Raw genomic sequence first — 18,992 nt, 5'->3', positions numbered from 1 at the left:
ATGCTTGTAGTGCTTTGCATCAGCAGCTGTAAAGAGGTAAAACAAACATTTTCAGACACTCCACTTTTGTTATTGTATTTTTATTTAATTTATATTAGACTCTGTAGTGAAAAAGGATGCCATTCAAAAGGAGCATTAAACCATAGAAACATATTTTTTTAAGGACTGACAGGTTGATAGCCAAGAAAAGAGACCAATTCAATTTTAAATGTGTGTATACATATTATATATATATATATATATATATATATATATATATATATATATATATATATATATACAGTATATACTGAACATGTCATGAAGGCCTCTGACACATACAGACACAGATGGTGTTTTCAAGACGTCCTGATGATTATTGCTGCTTGCATTGTGGCCATTGTATCGCAATTGGCAAAATGCAATCACATTGCTCAGAGCCAGTAGAGGATATGGACACTAGCCCTCAACAATGTTTTACAGATTTCTTTTTTTTTTTCTTTGATCATCAAAATGCATTAACAATCAAATGTTTATACATTGAATATATTCAAATATTTATATTATATAAATAAATAATCATATAGTATCATAGGGTATGCAAGGTAATACAGAATTGCCACTTATAAAATAGGGGTCTGTCAAATATTAAAAAAGAAAAAACTGCATAATTGTACAAAGAAATTGTGCCATCGCTACTATATATCTGTGACTACATATATCAATATAAAAACTTCAAAATAAAGTGGTTATACATTTAAAAATAGATGACTACTTGTCACGTCAATACCATCTTGTTTCCACCAGCTATGTACAGCATGACACTTGCAGAAGAGGACGTGATAGGATGGGACGGCTAAATGAAGCACATGGCTTTTTCTGTCATTCAACTTGTACTTCTGTCACACCCAAAAGACTCAATGGTACTGACGTTACACACAGATATTTAACATCTAGAGTTTTAAATTAGTCTTTCATCTCATAAAGTGTCCATCCATAAGAAAACTAAACCTTGCTATACATCTTTCTTTTCTACTATACAGAAAAATAATTAGTGTGAGTACAGGTGTCTTGAATGGGACGGGTTGGAATGTGATTGACTGCCGCCGTAGGCAGTCAGCATGCTGGGAGAGTACTGTACTTTCAGAACACCACACGGAAGAGGAGTCCCAAGAGAAGACAGATCCGCAGGTGGAGGAGAAGGAAAAAGACATTAATTTATAAATTAAATCATAAATGCATTCTCATATGCATAAAAAACTATTTAAACTTATTTATCATACTTTTGTTTTCTCACTATATATACCATTCACTAAGCTCCACCCCCCTTAGTTACTGTTGCTAACTCGTGCAAGCTTTTTAGAAAGCCTCACTGTAATGAACTGGAGACGACTTATTCTTCTATAAAATGTTAACGGATCATTAAAATATATCAATGCAAATTTTTCTGTAATTTTTTTTTTATTTTTATAAAATATAAAAATATATTATCTTATAAAATACACTACTTTTGAAAAGATTAGGGTCAATACATTATATATATACATTTTTTATAATACTTTTATTTAGGAACAACGCATTAAATTGATCAAAAGTGACAGTAAAGATGTGAAAAATTAAAAATGCTATAAAATATTTCTATTCAAAATAAATCATGTTCTCTTTAACCTTTTATTCATCAAAGAATACTGAAAAGATGTATCATGGTTTCCACCAAAAACTAAGTAGTGCCTCTATTTCCAACACTGTCAATAATAAGAAATAAAAACCATATTAGAATGATTTCTCAAAGATCATGTGACACTGAAGATTGGAGTAATGGCTGCTAAAAATTCAGTTTTGTCATTACAGGGCTAAATTACATTTTAAAACATATTAAAATAGAAAGCAGTTACTTGAATGTAATATTTAAATATATTATGGTTTTTACTGTATTTTTGGTCAAATAAATGCAGCTTCGGTGAGCATAAGAAATTTGTTTAAAAACAATTTTAAAAAATCTTACTGAACCCCAAACTTTGTACAATAGTACACATTTCACTAAACATCATGTAAACAAACAGGACTCCTATAAAATTATAAGAAGAGAAAGCTTGTCTCATAACATGACGGTTGGTGATTGGTCAGTAACATTTTAAGGCGGAGCTTAGCGAATGATCATTTAGTCTGTTCTACTTTTGTCACGGTACCAACATTTCAGTATTCGGTACCGATACCAGTGGAAATCCACGGTTCTCAGTACCAATTTCGGTACCAAAGCAAAACACAAAAATATGCTAATAAAAAAAAAAACCACGCTTTTTATCACTAAAAATAAAACCAATGCCAATCTTTATTCTTATTAACAATTGTGTTTAAAGTTATTCTACAATTAATATATTTATGAAAAACAGTAAACAAGTTTCACCCAAATTTAATTTGTCTTTTAATTAATGAAATTTAAACACATTTTATTTTTTTGGTAAATAAAGGGGATTTGTTATTCAAATTAAAACATGGAAGAAATATTGTGTGATTTATTTCTATAAAAAATAAAGTTTTATTAATTTTTTCAACAGTAGTAGAAATATCACATACATTCTACTAAATAAACAGTAATATTTTGTAGCACAATGCCTTTATGTAAAAATGAACTTTTATTTTGACGGGTTGCGGTGAATACCTTTAAATTGACACTGCTTTTACTCAAATGAAACGGTAAAATGCTTGTAAAGTGACTCAGAACAGTTCTGGTGATGTTGTTTATGTATTTATGTCCTCATTGAGATGGCAGATGCTGAAATTACTGCTAGCGTCACGCGCTTCAGTCTGTGTAGTAAACAAACCTGCACGTCTCAGCCATTCATTCATTCACACAGAGAATAGTGAGTGCAGAACATGCAGGATTCATATTTCAACCAACTTTTGTGGCTTAACATTTAAAGATAATGGTCCATATGGAGATTTTATTTGATTCATTTATGCTAACTTTGACAAATTCCGTGACTGTCCATATTACATTTACATTTACTCATTTAGCAGATGCTTTTATCCAAAGCGACTTACAGATGAGGACAGTGGAAGCAATCAAAAACAACAAAAAGAGCAATGATATATAAGTGCTATAACAAGTCTCAGTTAGGTTAACAAAGTACACCTAGCATGGGATTTTAAATAATATAATATAAAGAAAACAGATAGAATAAAAAAAGAATGGAGCAAGCTAGTGTTAGAGGTCTTTACACATACACACACACACACACACACATACAATTGCATAATTAATTAATAATTAATTAATTAAAAAGATTAGAAAGGTAGTTAGATTTTTTTAAAGAAAAGAATTAGAATAGTGAGTGTTTAAGTTAGAGGGTCAAATAAAGATGGAAGAGATGTGTTTTAAGCCGATTCTTGAAGATGGCTAAGGACTCAGCTGATAGAGTTGGGGAGGTCATTCCACCAGGAGGGAACATTTAATTTAAATGTCCGTAAAAGTGACTTTGTGCTTCTTTGGGATGGCACAATCAAGCGACGTTCACTTGCAGAACGCAAGCTTCTAGAGGACACATAAGTCTGAAGTAACAAATTTGGGTAAATGGGTTCAGAGCCAGTGGTAGTTTTGTAGGCAAACATCAATGCCTTGAATTTTATGCGAGCAGCTATTGGAAGCCAGTGCAAATTGATAAACAGAGGTGTGACATATATTCTTTTTAGCTCATCAAAAATTAATCTTGCTGCCGCGTTCTAAATTAATTGTAAAGGTTTGACAGAATTGGCTGGAAGACCTGCCAATAGGGCATTGCAATAGTGAGGTAGAGTTGAGTGTCATCAGCATAGCAGTGGTATGAAAAGCCATGTTTCTGAATGACAGAACCTAATGATGCCATGTAGACAGAGAAGAGAAGTGGTCCAAGAACTGAGCCCTGAGGCACCCCAGTAGTTAGATGTTGTGACTTGGACACCTCACCTCTCCAAGATACTTTGAAGGACCTATCTGATAGGTAAGACTCAAACCATTGAAGTGTGGTTCCTGAGATGCCTTTTGCCAGTAGGGTTGATAGGAGGATCTGGTGGTTAACCGTGTCAAAAGCAGCGGACAGATCAAGCAGGATAAGTACTGAAGATTTGGATTCCGCTCTTGCCAGTCTTAGAGCTTCAACAACTGAGAGCAAGGCAATCTCAGTTGAATGTCCACTTCTGAAGCCAGATTGGTTGCTGTCAAGGAGGTTGTTGTGTGTGAGAAATGTAGAGACTTGGTTGAACACAGCTCGTTTAAGTGTTTTTGCAATGAAAGGAAGAAGGGAAACTGGTCTGTAGTTTTCTAAAAGAGATGGATTGAGGTTGGGTTTTTTAAGTAGTGGAGTCATACGTGCCTGTCTAAATGTTGAGGGAAAAACACCAGTGTGGAGGGATATGTTGATGATGTGAGTGAGTGCAGGTACAACTGCAGGACAAATGGCTTGAAGGAGATGAGATGGAATAGGATCAAGCGGGCAAGTTGTAGGGTGATTAGAAAGGATGAGTTTTGAGACTTCTGCCTCAGAGAGTGAAGAGAAGGATGTAAATGAGTGTAGGTTTGCTGGTGATATGAGCTTGACTGATTGTGGTGTGGAAAATTGTGCACTAATGTGTTTAATTTTATTAATGAAAAACGTTGCAAAGTCGTCAGCTATTAGAGATGAAGCAGGAGGGGGAAGAGGAGGACAAAGAAGTGAGGAAAATGTTTTAAAAAGCATGCGAGAGTTAGACGAAATGTTAATTTTGTTATGGTAGTATGTCATTTTAGCAGTGGAGACATTAGCAGAGAAAGAAGATAGGAGTGACTGATACATATTAAGGTCAGTAGTATTTCTGGATTTGCGCCACACCCTTACAGCAGCTCTAAGCTTAGAATGGAGTTCGTGTAGAACATCAGATAACCAAGGGGCAGAAGGGGTGTTACGGGCTGGCCTGGAAGATAAGGGGCAAACAGTGTCTATACAAGATGTAAGAGTGGAGCAGAAAGTATCAGTAGCACTGTTAGCATCCAAACATGCAAACAGTTTAGGGGAAGGAAGTGAAGATAAAACCATTGCAGAAAGCCGGGAAGGTGAAATTGTGCGTAGGTTACGTCGAAAGATGACATGTGGAGGGGTAAGTGAAGTGTCAGGGACCATGTTGAGGTTAAGAGTGAGGAGGAAGTGATCTGACGTGTGCAGTGGAGTAACCAGAACATGATCAGTAGAGCAGTGTCGTGTATAAGTAAGGTCCAGTTGGTCGCCTGTTTTGTGAGTAGCAGTAGTTGACACTCAGTTGAGATCAAAAGAGGCAAGCAGAGTGTGGAAATCAGCATACAGAGGTTTATCTAGATGGATGTTGAAATCTCCAAGCATAACTAGGGGAGTACCATCCTCAGAAAAGGTTGAGAGCAATACATCTAACTCATTTAACAAGTTACCCAGTGGTCCTGGGGGTCGATAGACAACTACAAAATGAATTTTTAAAGGGTAGGTAACAGTAACTGAATGAGATTCAAACGAGCTGTTCTACCCAAAGATGGTAAAGGATTAAATTTCCAATCATTAGAGATGAGCAGACCAGTACTTCCACCTCTTCCAGTCAAACGGGGGGAGTGGGAAAATGAGAAATTATTGGAGAGTGCTGCAGGTGTAGCAGTGTCCTCTGGTTTGATCCAGGTCTCTGTTAGGGCCACGAGATTAAGCTTTGAATGACTAATAATAGAAGTAATGAAATCGGCTTTGTTTACAGCAGACTGGCAATTCCAGAGACCAATAGAAAAAGAAAGTAGTGTATTAGCAGATATAGGCAAAGTGTGCAGGTTGTTAAGATTGCGCTGTCTACATTGTGTGATGTGTGGTTTGCGAGTGGTAATGATAGTAGGGATCTGGAAACACATAGTAAGATTTGGTTATAAACAAAAAAAAAAAAAACAACTGAAACAGAAATGAAACAAGGAGAAGGAAAAAGAGCTTAATCGAAACAATACTTATATCCCTTGCCAGTGTCCCTGCCCGGTGGAGTCGCGCGGTAGAGTCGATGGTCTTTACACTCTTAAGTCTTCACACGAGGAGGGCTTAACTGGAGGGCTGCCGCGACCGTTGCCGCGGTATAATAATCTTTTTTAAACCCGACAAAACGGAAATTGAATTCAGCTGAACGTACTTTACTGTTTATCACAACAAAGGTCTAAGCAAGCGCACAACACTGACAACGTATGCGATAGAGTACGGGACCAAACGCAGCACGTCTCAACACAGTAAACAAACAAGTGTTTCCTAGCAACGACAATATTAAAATGTAAGTTTCATTATCATGACTGGATTTTGAGATTTCGTCCGTGTTTTCTGCTTCGGGGAAATCATAGCGCTGTAAGCGTCAAGAACCGGGTTGACCGGGTACTCAAGAAACCTGCTACCGTCACATTTTCTTTTTTATTTTTATACCGACTTAGTACCGAAGTACCGGGTCTTTTGACAATACTAGTCTGATATTTGTGTCAGTCTGTTTGAATCTAAACAAAATGAATCACGAGACAGCCACAGATTGCAGTGATGTGACAAAGACAAGGGAACTCACAGAGGGGGGTGGGGACTGCCTGTCACTCAAAGGCAGGTTCTCATAACCAGGGCTGCCATTGGAGGAAACGTTTGGAGTCCTGCATAGAGAGAGAGAGAGAGAGAGAGAGGCGCAGAGAGGAACAAGGTGAAGGGGGCAATGGAGGTGGAGGAAGTGGACAGCAAAGAGACGGAAGAATAACATGCCACACCAAAGGGGACATAGAGAAGGATGAGAACCAGGATCCAGGGTGGAAACAGGGAGAGAAAAGAGAGTTAGAGAGATGTGACATTTTCACTTTGAGAATTTTTTTTATCTTTTTTTCTGAAAGAATCTAAGAGAACACAGAAGGATATTTAAATGAAGAAGTGAAGTTCTATGATTATGCAATATATACCGTATTTTTCAGACTATAAGTCGCACCTAAGTATAAGTCGCATCAGTCAAAAATGACGTCATGACGAGGAAAAAAAACATATATAAGTCGCACTGGACTATAAGTCGCATTTATTTAGAACCAAGCACCAAGAGAAAACATTACCGTCTACAGCCACGAGAGGGCGCACTATGTTTTCAGTGTAGACTACAGGAGCACTGAGCAGCTTAGATGGTAATGTTTTCTCTTGGTTTATTTCTCTTGGTTCATGTCAAATTAATTTTGATAAATAAGTCGCACCTGACTATAAGTCGCAGGACCAGCCAAACTATAAAAAAGTGTGACTTATAGTCCGGAAAATACGGTACATATATATACATTTAGAATATAGAATTAGGATTTATTGTAATAAAAAATGAACAACAAAAAAAAACATGAATTTTAAAGCTCAAGGAAATGTGAATGAAGCGAGAAGAAGTGTTCATGTCAGCTGTTATTTTATGAAAACAGCAAATATGATCATTCCAAACAGAATAATAGAAAGAGAGAGAAACGGGGGATGTTAAAAAGCAGGGAGAAAGAAACAGCAAGGCAAACTGCAGTAGATTTGAAAGAGTGACGTAGTTTGGACAGCATGATTGGCAGCGGACAGAAATATCGGAGGGGGCGGGACTTTACCTATATTGTACATCGTCTCTTATTGGAGGATCTATGTCTGTCTTGCAATGACGGACAGACCGATAGACAGACACACAGACAGACAGACCTCTGGACTAATGTCTGTTTTTTGGCTAGACTGTGCTTGACATATAGACCTGTCTGTGTGTCTGTCTGTGTGTGCATGTGTTTGTCTGTCTGTCTGTGCGCTCCATCTAACACCTGCATATCTAGCTGTCTGTGTGTGACTGGAGCTTTATGTGTTTTTCTTGAATATGCATGACACTTGTTTCTGTATTTTTATGTTAATATGCCTATACATATGTTTTATAGTGCAAAGGTCATTCATAAAGCAACCTTGATGCATAGCTGCTCAAACAATGAACTAGAATCTGTGAATTTCTAATTCCTAAACTTATATGGATGACTAGAAGTGCCACTTAAAAAGAAATGAATCATCTATTTATGAATTAAAAAAACAAATGTACAAAACTGACAAAAAACATACATATTTGATATTGTTTATTTAATGTAAATGTACATTACCGTTCTAAAGTGTTTTTTAAAGAAGTCTGTAATGTTTAACAATAAATGCTGAATTTATTTGACCAAACGTACATTAAAAACCTTAATATTGTTAATTCCTATAATTGAAAATGTTTATTTATATTTTTTTAATATATATTTTAATATGTACATTTTGTGGAAACCATGACATATTATTTTCAGGATTCTTTGATGAATAGAACAAAACAAAAGAAAAGCATTTATTTAAAATAGAAATCTTTTGTAACATTATAAATGTCTTCGCTTTTACCTTGAAAATAAATATTCTTTTTTTTTTTTAATAAAAATAAAAAACGGTCCCAAAATTTAAAACCATATTGTAGTAAGAAATAAAAAATTGATAAATACATTTTAAATGCTTTAAAATTTTATTTGAAAAATAATAATTGTATTATTTTATTGTTACATTTAGCTAACCTGTTTAACTAAATTTGACAATCTTTAATTTTTTAAGTTTTTGATATAAATATTTAATTTTCAGTTTGAAAACTGATTATTATTATTATTGTTACATTTAACTACATTTTTTATTAATTAAAAAAAGATACAAATGTGTTTACATTTTTTTAAATTAACATTTTAATGTTCAATTAATAAACTGATATTTGATTTCTTCATTAAATTTTTAAGTGCCACTCCTAGTACTCCAGACTGTTCATCTGTGTGGGAGGTCTACACAAGTTGATGGTGGTATATGGTTAGGGTCATTCTGTCTGTCTGTCTGTGTGTCTGTGTATGTGTTACTCACGGTAACGGAGGCGCGCTAGAAAAGGGGGGAGTCCAGCCGGCCCCCTGGTAACTATAGAAGTGGGGCAAGGCCCCTCGCTGGGAGCCCGTGGCCGTCTGTCTACGTGCCTGATGAGAAGTGAAGGGGTCCTCGCTTTCGCTGTCGGAGTCCTCATATTCCTCTGAATCGCTATGCCATCCAATAAGAATTATGCAAGAAAGAAAGTGAAAAAAACCTGAATGAAATAGGTATACATTTTATCTGCTATTTGTTATATGCAAAACAAAGGCTTAAAGACATTTATTGAAAAATCTGTCATATCATACATGTAGATATTGTCATGAAATCAAATAATCTCAGTCTAGAAGGTAATCCTTTAATCTGTTCTGCCATTTCAGTAATCTATGCATCTGCCATCTACTGTCTGTGCAAATGGAGTTGGTGCTCTGAACAAAGTTTTACAGCAATTAAACACTGCAGCCATCTCTGATGGATTTGCCAACATCAGGCACTCTGAGGGGAGTGAACCAAGTCGGGCTGAATCAATAGTAAGTGACTGAGCTTTCTGAACTAATGTTATAGCGACATTAATACCATATCCAGATATAAGGAGTAAAGTGCATTAAGCACTAATGCCCCTAAATTGAGATCACATTTCTCTCATCTGTGCATTGCTGATGAGTGCGGTTGTTACCACAGACCCATTTATGATAAACTACAGTAGAGTTTAGCAGACCCAGCCCACCTCTACTAACAGTTGGCTACATTTGTTGCTGAGGATGGTGGAATTATGTAACTTGTTTTGCATTACAAATGTATTTATTCATGTTACAGATTTTAAGATGACATTCCTCTGTCTTGGGTATTTCCCTATAATTAAAAAAGCATTCAAAGCAATACGTGCCTTCTGCATTTATAACAACAGTGGAGAGCAAACGTCGGAGACATAAAAATGTTGTTATTCAATCTAATGGAATTAAAACTGCAAAAAAATGCTTTAGGGTAAAAAATATAAACAATGAAATGTAACAATCAAAATCTGATTTTTTGAGGGATCTGCAAAGGCTTCATGAGCTGATGAAGATAATAATTATTTAAATCACAAAACACTAAAATATTTAAAATGAAATAAAAATATGAATAATAATAATTTAAATCATAAAATGTAAAATTAAAATAATTTTCCACTTTTTTTTATTCTAATAAAATGTTATGGAGAAAAAAAAAACAATGCTAAATAGAAGTCGTCTTTTTTATTTACAATTTGTAAATGGTACATGATTTACATATATAGATATATTTTCTTTATATTTTATATATGATATTATTTTATTAAAAAAACGTATTTACCGTATGATATAACTACATAATATTATATAATAATATTTACTTCTAAACCAACACAACTTTTTAAGTACCTCATCCATCTTAACAAATCAAAATAAGTAACGGCATGAATATAATGCCATTTCTGAAAACAACAGCAAATGGGACGTTGGACGGGGTGAAGGGATGAAGTACATCTAACCTGTGGAAAGTCCTCCAGGCTCCAGGGAGGGAGCAAAGGATAGCTGTGAACGCAAAAGCTGAGAGAAACGAGTACAGGGAAAGAAAGAGCAACCCCTCCATCCCATCATAGCACAAGCCTTTTAGAGAGTCCACATAATCCTGAGAGAGTGACATGAAAACAGAGAGTAGATTGAGACAGTTTGCTATAATATATACAGTATATATATATATATATATATATATATATATATATATATATATATATATATACACTGTACAGTACAGACCAAAAGTTTGGACACACCTTCTCATTCAAAGAGTTTTCTTTATTTTCATGACTATGAAAATTGTAGAGTCACACTGAAGGCATCAAGGGCTATTTGACCAAGAAGGAGAGTGATGGGGTGCTGCGCCTGGCCTCCACAGTCACCGGACCTGAACCCAATCGAGATGGTTTAGGGGTGAGCTGGACCACAGACTGAAGGCAAAAGGGCCAACAAGTGCTAAGCATCTCACGGGGAACTCCTTCAAGACTGTTGGAAGACCATTTTAGGTGACTACCTCTTGAAGCTCATCAAGAGAATGCCAAGAGTGTGCAAAGCAGTAATCAAAGCAAAAGGTGGCTACTTTGAAGAACCTACAATATGACAGATTTTCAGTTGTTTCACACTTTTTTGTTATGTATATAATTCCATATATAATTCCACATGTGTTAATTCATAGTTTTGATGCCTTCAGTGTGACTATACAAGTTTCATAGTCATGAAAATAAAGAAAAGTCATTGAATGAGAAGGTGTGTCCAAACTTTTGGTCTGTACTGTGTATATATATATATATTACTTCCTCTTGCAGTCAGGTTGAGGTGGAAAGCAGGTTTCTTCTGAGAAGAAGGTTACCTTGTTCAGCCCTCGACAGTTGAGAAGTGCTACCAGTTGGTGGAAGTTGCCCTCAGTGGCATTGAGGATCTGCTGCACCTCCCTGAGTGACTTCTTAAAGAGAAAATAACACAGTAGCTAAGCAGCATGTCGCATCCACTTTACTATACAGCTGCTACTGATCTTTCCTGTCAGCGGCGGATATACTGTGGTATTATTGATGGCAATGAAAGCAGTGCTAACATACCTCCGCCTTTGGAAAGCGTGGGAGGGCGTCTCTCTCCAGACTGGAGAGGTGAGAGTGGATGCTGGAAAGCGCTCTCTGAGACTGGGTCAGTATCTTACGGCAGGTCAACAAACAGAATTTAGCTGATTTAACTAAATTTCACAAGCTAAAAAGTGTAATTGCATTTTTAACTAAAAGTAATACATGAGAAATTAATAAAAAAAGACATGTTATATAGAAAATAATAAAAATGACAAAAACACAAAACAAAAAGACTAAAGCTTTAAATAATATTTGAGTTAAAATATAACATTTTAATTCAAAATATTAACCACAGTATATCAGTGATACTAAAATAACACTGTTTCACACTGCATGCATTTCAACACTGATCTTACTTTTGAAGAAGAAAATATAGTAAAAATTGCTTCTATGAAACAATATAATAATTCTCCATGGCTCAGTTACCGTTCTATTATTTGTGGGCCTTATAAAAGGAATTATTCAATACACTCAAGAGCAGCAGTTCTATTATGCAGCAGAAAAGTCATCAGTGTGAAACGGCCGTTCTTTCTTTCTTAATATTGTTATTTCACTATCCTTATAATTTCCTTTAATAGCATCAAATTCAGTTCTTCATTTATCAGCCCATCTAAAACACTTGTCAGTCTTGGTCTTGATTACAAAATCTTGATTACAATGTCATAATCCTCTTTATTCTGTTCATCCCCACCGTGACATAAATGGCATTGCTTTCTCATTTTAATCTGTGCTTTGTGACATCATTATAATTCCCCATATTTGGGGAATTCTGCTTTGTGACAACATTAACATTCAATTTTTTTTCCTGCTCTAGTAATCTCTATGACATCACCGTCTGCAGCATCATGTAACAAGATTGCGCACCTGTTGAAAAGGGCTGCTCATTTTCCTGTCACAGGTCAGGTAATAATCCAGGACTTCTATTTAGAGGGAAGAGAAAGAGTGAGAAAAATAAGATTGAAAACGTGGGTAACACTGCTTGTCCCACTGTTCTGCTTCTCCATTTTTTTCCGTGTAAACCCTGATATGTCCATGACAGTGTTAAAAAGTTAAAGTTTTTATACACTCGTTTTTTTGTTTTTGTTTTTTTCATTCCATTATCAAAAACTTTACATGTGTTTTGTCAGATGATTTACATGACAATGGTGTTTTAGGGCCTGAAAATGCATTTTTGAAAATGTTTAATGTTTAATTTTTAATTTGTTAAGTTCATGCTTTTGTAAATGATACCGTTTTCATCTGTGTGTAAATTTGTTCAGTCTATAGGCAAAGTGTTTCTTTACAAAGTGACATCGCCATGCATAATTCAGCAATTTTAGTCATTTTTGCGGATCCATGTGAATGGCGATCATCTGTATCCAAAACCTTTCAAAAACACAATGTTATTCATAGCAATCTGGAATTTTGTGTGAGGGCAAATTATTTCTCCACATGTACACCACAGTCGATTTGCCGTTTTGATCTACAGAAAGTGTCTTGGTTTGAAAGAGACTTCTGTGTAAGCAGTGCTTTGTATATCACTACACTACACTTTGCTAATTTGACTGCTCTTCATTAACCTGTCTTTCTCTACAGCTTCACATTAGGAGTGTAACTGATGCCTATGTAGGCAGCTCAATAGGTTTTGAAACAGAGCAAGTGCGTATGAAAAAGCTTTACAGCACCTGTGCTTGTCCTAGAGTTGAAGTGAGTGGAGTTAAGCACAAAAGTGTTCGGGTCAAAGCAAAAATCACTCAGGGCCTGAGAGAGAAAGAGAGAGAGAGAGAAAAAGAGAACAAGAAAGGGAATTGAGCAAAAGCAAATACAGAAGAGAGATGTTAACAGTGTGGCACAGTGACCAAGTGACATACTTCTCTCAGTCTCTCCGTCCCACAGCTCTGACTGCTATTGATCTGCAGTATTCACTGACATGCATGCAAGCTGCCCCCATAACCTCATTTTTTTTCTGTCTCATCCCTCAACCAGTTTTCCACCTTTACTCTTGTCCACTCTGCAGCTGCCTCTTTAACACACACTTATTACTTTCCCTTAAGGAATGTGGGTGATTAATCAAAGTGAATAGGACTCAATATTACAGAGAGCTTCACAAGAGGGCTAAAGAGGGTCAGGAGAAAGAGAGAAAGAGAGTGACAAAAGAGGACTGAAAACATGGTGTGGGTGTGTGTGTGTGTGTGTGTGTGTGTGTGTGTGTGTGTGTGTGTGTGTGTGTGTGTGTGTGTGTGTGTGTTATAAAGAGGGAGCAGTAGGCAATTGTTCCTGCTGGCTGGAATTGGACAATGACACTCTTGTTTTGAAGGCCAGCAACTGCCATCTCTTCCTGTCACTACCTCTTTCTTTCTTTCTTTCTTTCTTTCTTTCTTTCTTTCTTTCTTTCTTTCTTTCTTTCTTTCTCCATCAGCAGTGCCATTAATAATTTGAGTTTGGTTTACAATGATGACGCATCGCATTTATCCTTCATATTTACACTAATATAAGTGTGGACTTGGTCTTTTTTATTTATTTATTCTTTTATGCACACCAAGGCTGCATTTATTTGATAAAAAATACAGTGATATTATAAAATATTAACACATTTTAAATTAACTTTTCTATTTTAATAGATGAATTTTCAACAGCCATTACTCCAGTCTTCAGAATAATTTTACTTCTTCAGAAATCAGTCTAATATGATGCTCAAGAAACATTTCATATAATCAAGTCTTAATATGTTTGTGTAAATATGAATATAATTGTCTTTACTGGCACTTTTGATTTTAATGCATCTCTTCTGAATAATTTTTTTTTTCTGTTGAAGTCTATTATTGCTGTATTCCTCTCTGAAACCCTCAGCATCACTCTGTCACTCTTCTTTTTTTCTGTTGCTTTTAAGGCCTCTTATGCTCATCTTCAACGCAGCATCGATATTTTTCTCTTTTTTTTACAAAGAAACACACACGTACTCAGATACACACACACATTGAATGTTTAATCTCTGCCCTATTTTCCTGCTTTTTTGGAATTGTGCCATGACTCCTGAGTTCCCAGAGTGGAAAACCTTTTTCATTATAATGCGCACAAACACACTCTATTCCTCTCTTCCTCTCTCACATAAGCACACAATAAGTGACTGCATCTTGGCTGGTATGACCTTTTAAAACTTAAAAAGTCATATTCACTAAGTTTTGGCTGGATTTTTTTCAGTGAACACAAATGTCTCTGCAAAGCGCGCTGACACTCTCCCACATACTCATTCACACACAGATGGCTGTGTTCTGTGCTGGATGTCCGCTTGCGGAGAGCTGTTGTTTTTCTGTCAGGCTAGACGTTGCCTGAATACTCACCACCACTGTGGCTGTCTCCAGGCCGAGAGAGCCCCAACTCAGAAACAGAGCCAACCAGGCCAGCACTGTCATCCTGCAAATGAGTGCACACACATACACATTTACACCATCTGCCTCTCTGTGCCAGAGTGGGTGTCAGTAAGCAAAAATAAAACCCATTTTCTGCAAGCATTTTCTATCTTGGGGATTTCTGATACATGATATACATAACAATCACACTACTATAAATGTTTAAGTTAGTTTTATATCATGCAAGAATGTTGTGTGCATGTCAAAACTACTTAATACCTACTTATATAAAGCAGGCCAGCAATGATTGTTACTCACAGAATAAGCAGCCAGCGGGCTTGTTTGGCTAAACCCAGAAGAATAAAAAAGCACACTACCAGATCCAGTAAAAGCAGCAGCACATACGACAGCCACCTAAACAACAGACACAAACAAGAAATCTTCAATAAAGTGGCAGATGAATTGAGAATTCTTTTTTCCTTCTCATTCATCATTTATTCACATTTTCATTTGCATAATGAAAAGAATGTGTCGCCAAATTAAAGGGGTGGTTCACTGTTTTTTTTCTAGGCTTGATTGTGTTTATGGGGTGCAGTCTAACATGTGTCTCAATGAAAAGTCTATGAAATACTTGGGTTGAAATTTCTCAATGGTAGTGTAAAAAACACCCTTTTTACCCTGTCAAATTGAGCTCTGTTTTCAGCCCTTTATAAACACTGAAATCACAAATCAGGATTTTTTTTTTCTTAACTGTTTTGGTACTCGTGTCTTTGATGTCTCCTCACCTGTAGTCTTCATTCACCATGAGTGTGTTTGCAGCCCAGCCAGGGGAGAAAGGAGCAGGGATGTTGTTGGCGGACGGACTGAGAGTGGGGGCTACAGAAGGAGGTGCTGGGGTGAGGGCTCCCACTATGCTTTCACTTCCATTTGCCCTGTAAAATCCATCTGTGATGGGGATCAGACCTCTTCCCAGTGTCAGGTTGGAGAGGAGAGACACGACCCGCTCTGACAGACGCCTGCAGGAGCGCGTTGGCACGAGGGCCGGCTTATGTCCGCCAAATACTTCCTCCATGGAGGTCAAGGGCCCTGAGACAGACTGCTGCAGCCCGGCCACGGTGTCTGAAACCTGGGTTAGTGAGAGGAGAAGATTATGCTGGAATACTTTGCTTTGAATGGCATGAACCCAATGCATTTGTATCCTGATCATCTGACATATGAACAGATTAGCATGGAAACAAAAGAAAAGACTAGTTGAAAAGATATGTGGGAGATAAAAAGGACAATGGAATTGAATGGAAAAAGCTGGAATGAAGGGTCTTAAGAGTACAGTAGAAGTAAAGTAGGTCATTAATCAGATTATCATGCATTCATTGATTGACCATATGAGCAACCAGCTAAATCAATACCCAGAGTGGATTTTATCTCACTCGTTCACACACAAATGCATTCAAACAGTCTCTCGCTCTCAAACAAACATCTGAATTCCCAGATTGCTTACTTGTAATCACAGTGTAATAAAACCATTTAGTGTGTTTTCTGAACATCCTGTATTTCTTTTTGTCCCCTGATGCTTAAGGAGATTGATGGAATAAGCTTTTGTGTATGTATGAGCGTGCGTGTGTGCCTTTGAGTTCTCACCAGAAGATTGATGGAAGCCAGTGTGTAATTGGCAGTGAGGAAGGATGAGGTCAACTGATACATCCCATCGTTCGCCTCACTGTTGCCGTAGAAGCCGATGCCAATGGCAACACTACAAAATGCAGAAATATGAAAAGTAGACAAGGAGAGATGACAAAGAAAAAGAAAGTGAGAGGGAGGAAAGAGAACATAAATAGGGAATGAAAAAAGGAGAGAGGAAAACAAAATGAGAAATATTTAAGCTAGTTAATGTACATTTATTCATTAAAGTTTTGGGATCTGTACTTTTTTTAATGCTTTTGAAATAAGTCTCTTATACTCAACATGGCTGCATTTTTTTTTTTATAAAAAAATTATTAAAAACAGTTTTCATTTTCAAAAACTTTTCAATTTTAACATATTTTAAAATATAATTTATTCATGTGATGACAAAGCTGAATTTTCAGCAGTCATTACTCCAGTCTTCAGTGTCACATGATCCTTCAGAAATCATTGCAATGTTGAAAAATGTTTTGGGAAACAGGATTTCAGGATTCTTTGTTAAAGAAAAAAATCAAAAGAACAGCATTTACTTAATCTTTTGTAAGTTGTAACAATATTTACATCTCTTTACTGTCACATTTGGCCAATTTATTGAATCCTTGCTGAATAAAAGTATGCATTTCTTTAAAAAATCCTTGCAATCCAAATCATCAACACTGAAAATCCGCTCATTTACATATCTATTTCACATTCAAATATTCAGAATAATGCATGGGCCAGATGCTTGGCCAATCCTTTCCAACCTGCCAAAAATAGCAAATCTCAATCTCTCACTAGCTGTTTGACCCAGATTAGGACAAAGAAAGCAGAAATGTGTGTTTACGTGTTTCACACAGAAATTATAGTCGCAAGCAGCAAATGTGTGCACATGCCTATATGCAGTCATCTGTAAATCTGTGTTTAGTTTTTGAATGCTTCAGAAAAAGAGGTCAACGTGGATGGGAAGGGGGTGATGTCATGGGGGCGGGCCTGCGATGAAACACGTGCTGCATTAGACTGATTGCATCATGCACTGAGCAAACCAAACCTGTTCTCATAAAAACAATGCTAATTTACAAAAAACAATTATTGTGTGACATCAAGAACATTAATACATCATGGTGATGGTTCAGATCAATGATGTCATGCTGTCTGGTCTCTGTTTCCCTGAGTCTCCACTAGTGGTCTCACCTCCCCATAGGCACCTCACCATAGGCACTACAATTCCCACAAAGCCTTGTCCCTTCATCACAGTAATTGCACTCCTGTTAATTGCACTCAGGTGTCTTCACTTGATAGTCATTACCCTGCCTATATTACTGGTCTTTTTCTGTTTGTCTTCATGGAGTCCTTTCATTCCGTCACCCAGTTTCCTCGCCTTCCGGGTTTCCTCATATTCCAAGTTTCCTGTTCCAGTTCCTGTTCCTTCCCTGTTTGTTATTGTTTGGATGGATTTATGGTTTTGACCCCTGCTTGTTGGATTCTGATTTGGATTATCCAATAAAACCCACACTGTGTTTGGATCTCTCGTCTCCTGTGTTTCCCTGGGTCTCCGAACGTAACAGAAGGACTCCATCCATGTCGAGATCCAGCGGTGAGGGACTTCATTCCCGTTCCCCAGCCAGTATGGTGGAGCGGAGGGTGAAATTCTTAAGATTAACCACCCTCCGCCAAGAGGGGAATGAGGTGGGTGCTATGGCACATGTGTTCTGGACCCTGGCGGATGGTATGGGATACAATGATGCGGCCCTAAAGGACATTTTCAACACTGGTCTGGATGACCCGGTGCCTCGAAGGGAAATGGACCAGTTGGACGCTTTTAATTTCTGGGAGTTTGTGTTCTACCCACAACATAGGTCTCCGTGGAATACCCCAGCCACTCCTGTCTCTCCCGGTGGGATGGCCGATTCTAGACTGGGGTCTACAAATAGGAGGACCGCCAGCCCAGCGCCACTGCACAAGATGGCTGCCAGCCCAGCGCCACAGCACAAGGTGGTCGCCAGCCCAGCGTCACGGCGCAAGATGGCCGCCAGCCCAGCGCCACAGCACAAGATGGCCGCAAGCCCAGCGCCACAGCAAAAGATGGCCGCAAGCCCAGCACCACAGCACAAGGTGGCCACCGGCCCAGCGCCACTGCCCATGATGGCCGCCGGCCCAGCGCCACTGCCCAAGATGGTCGCCGGTCTAGAGTCATGGCACAAGATGGCCGCTTGTCCAGCTCCTCTGCACAAGATGACAGCCACAGTTGACCCTCCAGAGTCGAGTCAGGTTCCCGTTGACCCTCCAGAGTCGGGTCAGGTCACCATTGACACTCCAGAGTCAGGTCAAGTCACCGTTGACACTCCAGAGTCAGGGCAAGTCACCGTTGACTCTCCAGAGTCAGGGCAAGTCACCGTGAACACTCCGGAGTCAAGTCACCGGTGATCTTCATGGGCAAGGGCAAGTCACCAATGATCTTCATGGGCAAAGTCCAGTCACCAGTGTTCTTCATGAGCAGGGTCAAGTCACCGA

The 18,992-nt window shown here is 37.7% G+C and overlaps 1 protein-coding gene across 4 annotated transcripts in view; it reads right to left on the bottom strand.

Moving 5' to 3' along the window:
* Nucleotides 1-64: 64 nt before the first annotated feature.
* The window catches only part of LOC132102879 (protein tweety homolog 1-like), a 33,514-nt gene continuing 14,586 nt past the window's right edge, over nucleotides 65-18,992 (bottom strand). Inside the window, exons 4-15 of one of the 4 annotated variants that reach the window (XM_059507582.1) lie at nucleotides 16,461-16,572; nucleotides 15,608-15,948; nucleotides 15,141-15,236; nucleotides 14,814-14,886; nucleotides 13,158-13,233; nucleotides 12,358-12,413; nucleotides 11,473-11,565; nucleotides 11,247-11,339; nucleotides 10,369-10,508; nucleotides 8,862-9,029; nucleotides 6,535-6,613; nucleotides 65-1,119 (exon numbers count right to left, since the gene is read on the bottom strand). In XM_059507582.1, the coding sequence (XP_059363565.1) occupies nucleotides 1,096-1,119; nucleotides 6,535-6,613; nucleotides 8,862-9,029; nucleotides 10,369-10,508; nucleotides 11,247-11,339; nucleotides 11,473-11,565; nucleotides 12,358-12,413; nucleotides 13,158-13,233; nucleotides 14,814-14,886; nucleotides 15,141-15,236; nucleotides 15,608-15,948; nucleotides 16,461-16,572 (1,351 nt within the window). In that variant the 3' untranslated portion in view covers nucleotides 65-1,095. The remainder of the gene's footprint in view (nucleotides 1,120-6,534; nucleotides 6,614-8,861; nucleotides 9,030-10,368; nucleotides 10,509-11,246; nucleotides 11,340-11,472; nucleotides 11,566-12,357; nucleotides 12,414-13,157; nucleotides 13,234-14,813; nucleotides 14,887-15,140; nucleotides 15,237-15,607; nucleotides 15,949-16,460; nucleotides 16,573-18,992) is intronic. The other 3 variants (XM_059507581.1, XM_059507584.1, XM_059507583.1) reach the window with 3 other exon arrangements.

This window comes from Carassius carassius, chromosome 24, assembly GCF_963082965.1.
Source record: "Carassius carassius chromosome 24, fCarCar2.1, whole genome shotgun sequence".
NCBI lineage: Eukaryota > Metazoa > Chordata > Actinopteri > Cypriniformes > Cyprinidae > Carassius > Carassius carassius.
Note: the sequence above shows the minus strand (reverse complement) of the source record. Positions and strands in the feature narration are given on the sequence as shown.